This window comes from Hydra vulgaris, chromosome 06 (genome assembly GCF_038396675.1).
Source record: "Hydra vulgaris chromosome 06, alternate assembly HydraT2T_AEP".
NCBI classification, from domain to species: domain Eukaryota; kingdom Metazoa; phylum Cnidaria; class Hydrozoa; order Anthoathecata; family Hydridae; genus Hydra; species Hydra vulgaris.
Window position 1 is genome coordinate 11,817,501 of NC_088925.1, and position 10,000 is coordinate 11,827,500.

Here is a 10,000-nt window from a genome sequence, read left to right on the forward strand (position 1 = left end):
TCAGCATTAGATATAATAAAGATGGGCTGCAGTCTAAAGAATGTTGCATCAGAATTTAGTATTAATAAAAAAACATTGCAACGTCATCGAGATGGAAAAGTAAAAGTAGCTGGTGGTTTGTCTCTGGGTGGAAAATTTCCTGTTTTTAGTAAAGAATTTGGATTAAAGATTGTTACACAAGTTCAGATTATGGAAACAGCATTATTTGACTTGACAACAATAGATGTGCGTCGCCTAGCATATGATTTTGCTAAACAAATGGGAATTGATAATCCTTTTAATAAAGAGTCAAAAATGGCAGGAGTGGATTAGCTGCGAGGATTCATGTCTCGCAATCCACAACTTTCTATTCGAGCTCCACAAGCCACCAGTATCAGCAGAGCCATTGGCTTCAATAAACCAAAAGTAAATCAGTTTTTTTCAGTATACAAGTCATTATTTGAGGAACATAAGTTTTCAGCCAAACAGCTCTGGAATATGGATGAAACTGGAATCACAAATGTCCATAAGCCAGGAAAAATAATTGCAACGAAAGGCAAACAACAAATTTCGAAAATAACTAGTGGAGAAAGAGGCGCTACTGTGACAGTTGTGTGTGAAATGAGTGCAAGTGGCACTTATGCCCCACCCTTATTTATATTTCCCCGTAAGCGAATGACTGATAGGCTGGCTGTTGGTGCACCTTCAGACTCAATTATTAAAGTTAGCTCCAGTGGATGGACTGATTCATCTTTATTCATTGAATGGTTAACACATTTTGTTGCTGTGACTCATGCATCTAAAACTAATGAGCAATTAATTGTACTTGATGGTCATCACAGTCACAAAACACTTGAGGCCATTAACTTTTGTCGTGACAATGGGATCCATCTCACAACTCTTCCACCTCATTGTACACACAAGATGCAACCTTTAGATCGTACATTTTTTAAACCATTGAAAGTTGGCTACAATACAGCAGCAAGCAACTGGATGTTATCACATCAGGGGCGTAGAATTTCATTTTTTGACATGGCAGGTATTTTTGCAACTGCCAACAACTTTACTGCAAACTTTGACAAAGCAATCAATGGTTTTAGATGCTCTGGTTTATACCCAATAAATGACCTTATTTTTAATGATGAAGTCTTTGAAGCAACTTTGCTCACTAATGAAGCTGAGCCATTGAAAATTTGTCAGCAGTCTAGTGAATTGCCTGATTTGCCTCTTGTTGCACCTATACAGTTGGCAAATGTCATGAGCACAACAACTACTGCTGCAAAATTGAAGGCTGTTAATGATGCAGTTTTGCCAATTGTTGATGAGTATCTTGGCCTTACTTCTCCCTTAAATATTTTGGAAAAAATTTCTCCGCATCCCAAAATTCCTGTTTTAAGACAACGAAAGAGAAAGACAGAGTCAGCTGAAAACCTTACTTCTTCACCTTTCAAGAAGCGACTAGAAGAGCATGAAAACCATGTAAAAAAAAAGCAACAAGCAGTCATATTGTGTAAAAAAAAAGCTGCACTTAATAAGGTGATCAAGCAAAAAATGAAATCAATAAATTCGAAAACAAAAAAAGTGAAAAAGCGTGAAAAGCAGAACGACCTAATGGCATAAAGAAACAAATGAAAAGGAAGAAAGATATGGTTTCTGCCTCTGAAAGTTTTATCACTGATACAACTCTATGCACCATATGTCCATACAATGTGCCACCATTTGATAATTGGACACAATGTAGTAAATGTACATCTTGGTACCACTTTTCATGTGGTCCAGATGATTCAGACTTATGCTACTACTGTGAATCATAATCATGTATATGTTATTTGAACATTTATGTTAGTGATATAAATTTAAAAAAGTTATCTATCTTCAAGACAATTGCATAGAATAATTGCAGTGTTTATATTTCAGTTATTTTAATAAAATGTAAAGAGTTTTTTCAAGAACTATTAATAGCTTTTATTTTAACTGATAGTTATTTTTAACAACTGTTTTAAAGGTTTGGGGCAAGATGCACTCTTTGGAGCATCTTGCCCCATGGCTGGGGCAAGATGTCTCCTTGCACAATTATTAGTTTTTTTAATTTTAAAGTTTATCACCAGTATTAAAGTAGTTATTTTATCTTACCAATGTCTTCTCTTATAAGTAAACTTTGATATTAAAAAGAAAAATTACTAGAAAATGTAAAAGTATTTCTTATATACGCTAAAGTTTGTTAAGGGAAGCATCTTGCCCCACCCAACCCTCCATATACATATATATATGTATACATATATATATATATATATATATATATATATATATATATATATATATATATATATATATATATATATATATATATATATATATATTTATATATATATATATATATATATATATATGTGTGTATATATGTATATATATATGTATATATGTATCTATGTATATATATATGTGTATATGTGTATATATGTATACATATATATATATGTATATACATATATATATATATATATATATATATGTATATATATATATACATATACATATATATATATATATATACATATATATATATATATATATATATATATATATATATATATATATATATTATATATATATATATATATATATATATTTATATATATATATATATATATATATATATATATATATATATATATATATATATATAAATGTTAAAAAATATTTGCGAGTCACAGGGAGTTATGTTAATGAGGATTTCGCTAAAGAAACGATTGAAAACCGAAAAAAGTTGTGGGATCAAGTCAAAAAGCTGCGACTCGAAGGTAATTATGCAGTTATTAAATATGATAAAATTTTTTCTAGAGAATTTCGGAAGTAAATGTGTTTGTTCTTAAAAGAATTCCTTTTTAATTTATTTATTATAACTAATCATGGCTTTAAAAAGTGACTTTGAAACTCTTGCCTTTAATTTTTTTGAAACGAAATATTTTTCATTACACGAAAACTCCGACCCAGATATTAATTATTTTCATGATACAAAAATCGAATGTTCTTACTATTATCCAAGTGAATTAAAAGGAATTCTATTTAAGAATGTTAACAAAGAAAGCAACGTTCAAATTAGAATTGTACACCTAAATATCAGAAGCATTAATTGTAATTTTGAAAAGTTCCAAAATTTACTTGAGGAAACTAAATACTTTTTTAATATTATTTGCTTAACTGAAACTTGGGCTACCTCAAACGACACTAATAAAAATTCTAATTTTTATCTTTTTCATTTTGAAATGATTTCTCTTGAAAGGCAAATAAATAAGCGTGGTGGTGGAGTTCTAATTTACGTTCATGAAAATATTAGGGGGCATTCCACGTCAAGTGGAACCACTTTTTGGTCAAATTCAACATCACCGACTCGGATTTCGATGAAAATTGGCTCACATGTTGGGCATATGGACAGAAGAAAAACGTGTAAATTTTTTTGATTTAGGTCAATTATTTTCTGATATATGACCTTTCAAAGTTTTGACCTTTTCACTTGACCTTGGTTATTTAAAACGTCATAACTTTTTTGCTATTATACTTAGGAAGTTGATTTTGGTGGCAAACAGAAGCTCTTGCATAGACGAACAACTTTGTATCTATACAAAAAAGTGATAAGTTCAATAAAAAAAAGTTATTAGTCATTTGGTCATTTGACCTTTGACCCTGGTCGATGGCAAAAGTCAAAAGTCATATTTTGACTTTTGTCATCGACCAGGGTCAAAGGTCAAATGACCAAATGACTAATAACTTTTTTTTATTGAACTTATCACTTCTTTTTTTTTTACAGATTGCTTTTTTTATTGTGGATGTCCCATAAAAAAATCTTTTCGGGATTCCCATAAACAGCTTTGGGAATAATATAAAAGTATAAGTAGGTTCTAAAAATTTAACATTTATCGGCCTTACAAATGCGGTATTTTAAGGTCATTTTCAGTAAATAGCCTATTGTAAATATATATTATTAACTATTTCCTTTTTTTTCTTTTATTTTCTATGTTGTAATTTAATTACTAGTACTATAAATACATACTAAGTCAGTATTAAATTATATGAGGCTTAAAGCTATATATATTTATATTAAAATAATCAATTCATTTCTATTGAATTAGTCATCAAAAGACAACTTAGGAATTAGTTTTTAGCAACTTTCAAATTAAATTTAGATTAAAAATGTCATTTCAAGCACAAGTAAAAGAGTTAAAGAAGAGACAACACTATTATTATGATCCTTTCCAACACCATAAGAAAAAACAATATAAAACCTTGAGGGTAGCTACTAGTCGGCAAGTAGCTATGTATCCCTCAAAACTTATGGCTGGAGCAAAATTGTGTGATACTTGTCGAAAGAGGATCACTGGCTTATCTTCCAAAATAGGATTATGTGATGATAAAAATTCTGCAAATTGTAAAACAGAGTCAGATTCTCAAGGCAGTTCCAGATCTCAAGATATTCGTAGTAACAAGGGAGATGAAAATCATCAGTGCCAGGAAGTAGAAATTTCTGTTTTTAATAAATCCTTGGCGTTATTGGGTGAGCCACCCTTGGATAAACGCAAGTTACAAGCTGTTAATAGTTATATTCCAGAGAAAAAGAAAAAGCTTAAAAAACTTTTAAAAAGGAAGTTAGACCTTTTATCTACTAATTCAGATGCTATTGATACTTTAGAGGATGATGAATACGAAGCAACTAAAAAAAAAGTTTCCAACACATGTGCTGATGACATTGTTAAAGTGCTTCAGGATAAGTATAAATCAACACAAAGTAAGAGTGAAAAGATCATGATTTTGACAATATTTGTTGCTCAATGGAGTAATTGAAAAGTGATGAGAGAATTTAATTGTTTACATCGACTTGTATCTCAAGCAAAAGAAGTTTTAATAACCAAAGGTGTTTTATCAACCCCTAACCCAAAAAAAGGGAAATCACTACCTGTACATGTGAAAGATATGTTAAAAGAGTTTAATTACTCTGACACTGTTAGCCGTATAATGCCTGGAAAAAAAGATTTTCTATCTGTTATGGAAAATGGGGAAAGAAAACATATTCAGAAAAGATTAGTTTTAAGTAATTTGAAGGAACTTTATCAATTATTTTCAGAAAAGTATCCAAATATCAGAATTGGGTTTTCGAAGTTTGCAGAGCTACTTCCAAAAGAATTTATCTTTGCAGGAGCAAGTGGTACTCACTGTGTGTGTATGTACCATTCATCAAAATGTTAAACTCATGATAGTCGGATCACATATGGATGATTTACAACTAGAAGATGAACTAGAAACCCCTATTAAGAACTACAAACATGCTTTGGCAAAAATCTAATGCAATCCTTCCTTGCCAGCATGTCCTCTAGGCGAGTGTAAAAATTGCCCTGGAGTTGCTATGCTAAAGGAACGGCTGTTGCAATGCTTTGAAATTAAAGGAGTTGAATAAATTGAGTATAAACAGTGGACTACAACAAATAGGTCCCAGCTTCAAACCTTTATACAGTCCACTGATGAATTTATTGAAAGATTTTTAGGGAGTTTAAAAACACTTACTAGGCATGATTTTATTGCTAAAGAGCAGGCAAAATATTTAGGCTGGAAGAAAAACAATTTATCAGATGGAGAATTTCTGGTTATCGGTGATTTTTCAGAAAATTATGCATTTATTATACAAGATGCAGCACAGGGATATCATTGGACAAATAATCAAGCAACTTTACATCCTTTTGTTTTTTATTATAAATATGAAGGAAATTTATGTCATGGAAGTTATGTGCTGCTTTTGGAATGTAATACTCATGACACAATTGCAGTTCATCTTTTTCAGCGTAAACTAATTAATTTTTTAAAAGTGAAATTTGAGGTATTAAAAATAACATATTTTAGTGATGGCTGTGCAGCACAATACAATAACTGCAAGAACTTCATAAATCTGTGCTTTCACAAAGAGGATTTTGGCATTTCAGCCGAATGGCATTTCTTTGCCACAACTCATGGTAAGGGCCCTTGTGATGGAGTTGGAGGAACTTTTAAACATGAAGGGGCAAAAGCAAGCTTACAACGTCCATACCATGACCAAATAATGACCACTTATCAATTATATACTTTTGCTAAAGAAAATATCCATGGCATTTCCTTTGAATACCTCACTGCAAATGATGGGCAAATTGAATCCACAATATTAAAGGAAAGATTTTCGAATGCTAAAACGATTCCTGGTACCCAAAAACTTCATTGCTTTAAACCATTATCCACGAATGAACTTCAAGTACAAGATTATAGTTCCAGTTCTGTGTATAGAATTGAAAAAACTACGTAACAGAATGTTAGCCAGCTCAACTTCAGTTCAATTACAGGTTACATGGTTGTAGAGTATGATGAACATTGGTAGATAGGTTGTGTGTTGGAAAGCAATCCAGAAAAAAGAGAAGTAATCATTAACTTTCTTCACCCTCATGGTCCAATTCAACTTTTCTCCTTCAGAGGTCCTCCGGATATTTTTACCGTTGATTTGAATGATCTTTTGCTAGCAGTCGAACCCAAAACTACAACTGGTTGGTCATACTTCATTACTTCTAAAGAGTCTGAAGGAGCAACCAAAGCACTTAACTTGCATCATCGTTAACTATTATAGCTTTTTTAATTTATTATTAGCAAATATGTATTGCAATATTAATGGTGTAAATATTATACTGCATTCAGTACTGTACTGCCATGTAGCTAAAACTGCTAAATAAAGCATTTTTGTTACTTTTCAACTATATATATACATATATATATATATAAATATATATATATATATATATATATATATATATATATATATATATATATATGGGCCAAGTATCACCAAATTATAATATATTGGTATATGGTAGCTATTATATAACCTAGGGCCTACACTCAATAAATTACCTTAAAATACTGTATAATTTTAAGGTATTTAAATATTAAATTTTTAGAACCTACTTATACTTTTATATTATTTCCAAAGCTGTTTATGGGAATCCCAAAAAGATTTTTTCATGGGACATCCACAATAAAAAAAGCAATCTATAAAAAAAAAAATTATGACTTTTGACCTTTGCCATCGACCTGGGTCAAAGGTCAAATAACCAATAACTTTTTTTTTATTGAACTTATCGCTTTTTTGTATAGACACAAAGTTGTCGTCTATGCAAGAGCTTCTGTTTGCCACCAAAATCAACTTCCTAAGTATAATAGCAAAAAAGTTATGACATTTTAAATAACCAAGGTCAAGTGAAAAGGTCAAAACTTTGAAAGGTCATATCTCAGAAAATAATTGACCTAAATCAAAAAAATTTACACGTTTTTCTTCTGTCCATATGCCCAACATGTGAGCTAATTTTCATCGAAATCCGAGTTGGTGATGTCAGATGGGTGGTTCCACTTGACGTGGAATGCCCCTTAGGCATTGTTGTAGAAATGATCTTTGCGTTTCTGACGGCGATGGAGAAATTTTAACAATTGAGATTATTAATGAACGAACAAAAAACATTTTAATTAGCTGTTGTTATCGACCGCCAGATGGCGTGAGCGAGAACTTGAGCATGTTTTTACAGCAAAAAGTTATTGCGAAAGGTAACAACGAAAAGAAAAAAAACTTTCTAATTGGTGATTTTAATATGAATTGTTTTGACTACAATGACGATAACAAAGTTAGAAATTTTTATGATGCAATTTTTGAATCTGGAGCAATTCCTTTAATAAATCTTCCAACTAGAGTAACAAAAAATTCAGCAACCTTGCTGGATAATATTATTTCCACAGACTTGTTCAACAGTGATATAAAATTGGGCATCTTAAAAACAGATATTTCAAACCACTTTCCTATTTTTCTAACCATAAACACTAACCAACCACAACAAAAATTAAATAAAGTTATAAAAAAACGTTTTTTTAAACCATCAAATATTGAGTCTTTCAAAAATCAGCTCTCATTATTACATTGGAAACACTTAAATTTTAATGAAAACGCAAACAATCTTTATAAAAAGTTCTTTGAAACATTCACCTCTATTTACGAATCTAATTTCCCAGTTGTTACAGTTACATTAAAAACAAAACACTTTAATAATCCTTGGATTACCAAAGGATTCAAAAAATCATCGAAAACAAAACAAAAGCTATACATTAAATATCTGAAAACAAAAATACCAGCTAGTGAAAAAATTTACAAAGATTACAAAAATCTTTTCGAAAAAATTTAAAAAAAACTTACTATTCAAAATTAATTAATAAAGTTAAAAATGACTCAAAAAGCACTTGGAAAGTATTAAAAGAAATTACTGGAAAACAAAAAACATGCTCAAGCTCTTTGCCACAAATGCTGAAAGTCGATAACAATAGCTTGTATGAACCACAAATAATAGCTCATGAATTCAATAAATATTTCACTGAAATTGGATCAACTCTGTCAAGAAAAATTCCAAATACCCAAACCTCATTTTATGATTTTTTGGTACCTATTGATAAAGATATTTGCTCTGAAGAATTATCTGCCAAACTATCATTTGATGAGTTTGAAAAAGCTTTCAAATCCTTAAAAAAAAATAAAGCACCTGGTGCAGATGAAATAAACGGGAATATTGTTATAGATTGCTACGAACAATTAAAAAATGTTCTTTTTTTAAATTTTCAGAGCATCAATTCATCAAGATATTTTTCCTGAACGTTTAAAACTTGCCAGGGTTACCCCTATTCATAAAAAAGGCGACAGATCCAATATCAGTAACTATCGCCCTATCTCTGTTCTTTCTATATTTTCTAAAATTTTAGAAAGAATTATCTTCAACAGAGTATACAATTATTTTAATTACAACAACTTATTTCATGACAATCAGTATGGTTTCAGAAAAGGAAGTTCAACTGAACATGCCATTATTCAATTTATACATAACATCTCTGAATCTTTTGAAAAATCTCAATATACACTAGGTGTTTTTATTGACCTATCAAAAGCTTTTGATACAAATCACCGAACTTTAATCAAAAAAGTTAAACATTATGGTTTAAACAATAAAATTTTAAAATGGTTTAAAAGCTATTTAACAAATCGAAAACAACTTGTGTATAGTAATGATGGTCAGCAAAGTGAACCCCTGAGCATAACCTGTGATGTTCCACAAGGTTCTATTCTCGGACCACCTCTACTTTTAATCTATGTAAACGACTTAAACAATGCTTCCAAATTGAAAAATATAATGTTCGCTGATGATACTAATCTTTTCTTATCCCATACTGATGTTTATGAACTCTTTTCAACTACAAACAAAGAACTCAATCTCATTTCTAATTGGTTCAAAGCTAATAAATTAATTTTAAATATTAACAAAACAAAATGGATTATCTTTTACTCCTGCGCAAAAAAACGTTTTTTACCAAGTAATATGCCTCAAATTTATATTGATGAAACGATAATAAAAAGAGATACCGTTATAAAATTCTTAGGTGTTTATCTTGATGAGAACATTACTTAGAGAAAGCATATTGATCATGTAAGCACAAAAATTTCCAAAAACATTGGCATTTTATACAAAGCCCGAAATTATCTAAACAAAAAAACATAACCCAACTCTATTATTCATTTATACACAATTATATAAATTATGCAATCATCGCCTGGGGAAGTACGGATAAAAGCAAATTACAACATCTTTATCGCCGTCAGAAACATGCAATCCGCGTAGTTAATTATGCGGATCGCTTTTCACATTCAAAATATTTTTTTGATTATATGAAGATTTTAGATGTTTATTAACTGAACGTATTTAATGTCTTATGTTTTACTTTTATATGGAAAAACGATTTATCTTTATTTGTTTTTAACGACCTTTTTTTTTAAAAACCAATAAATAAATACACATTAAGAAATTTTAGTTGTTTAAGTGAACCTTTTTGTAGAACTAAGTTCAATCAATTTTGTATTTCATATCGTGCACCCCATCTTTGGAATAAAATAGTATTACCAAACTTTGATCCTTCTATTACTCTTCCT

General features: G+C 30.1%; 2 protein-coding genes across 2 annotated transcripts; both read left to right on the plus strand.

The window, feature by feature from the left end:
• Positions 1–324: 324 nt before the first annotated feature.
• LOC136081204 (uncharacterized) lies at positions 325–1,599 on the plus strand. Its single transcript, XM_065798502.1, has one exon. The coding sequence runs from the start codon at positions 325–327 to the stop codon at positions 1,597–1,599; it is 1,275 nt and encodes a 424-aa protein (XP_065654574.1).
• A 5,804-nt stretch (positions 1,600–7,403) lies between these two features.
• LOC136081205 (uncharacterized) lies at positions 7,404–9,482 on the plus strand. Its single transcript, XM_065798503.1, has 3 exons — positions 7,404–7,896; positions 8,247–8,523; positions 8,645–9,482. Exons 1-3 carry the CDS (start codon positions 7,404–7,406, stop codon positions 9,480–9,482), a joined length of 1,608 nt encoding a protein of 535 aa, XP_065654575.1.
• The last annotated feature ends 518 nt before the right edge of the window (positions 9,483–10,000 follow it).

What these genes read in the sequence shown, in the direction of transcription:
- LOC136081204 (XM_065798502.1), top strand. Translation starts at nt 325, where the DNA reads ATGTCTCGCAATCCACAACTTTCTATTCGAGCTCCACAAGCCACCAGT.
- LOC136081205 (XM_065798503.1), top strand. Translation starts at nt 7,404, where the DNA reads ATGCCCCTTAGGCATTGTTGTAGAAATGATCTTTGCGTTTCTGACGGC. An exon ending in AAATAAAGTTATAAAAAAAC is followed by an intron (nt 7,897 to 8,246) that starts GTTTTTTTAAAC and finishes TAATTAATAAAG; the next exon opens with TTAAAAATGACTCAAAAAGC. An exon ending in GCCAAACTATCATTTGATGA is followed by an intron (nt 8,524 to 8,644) that starts GTTTGAAAAAGC and finishes TTAAATTTTCAG; the next exon opens with AGCATCAATTCATCAAGATA.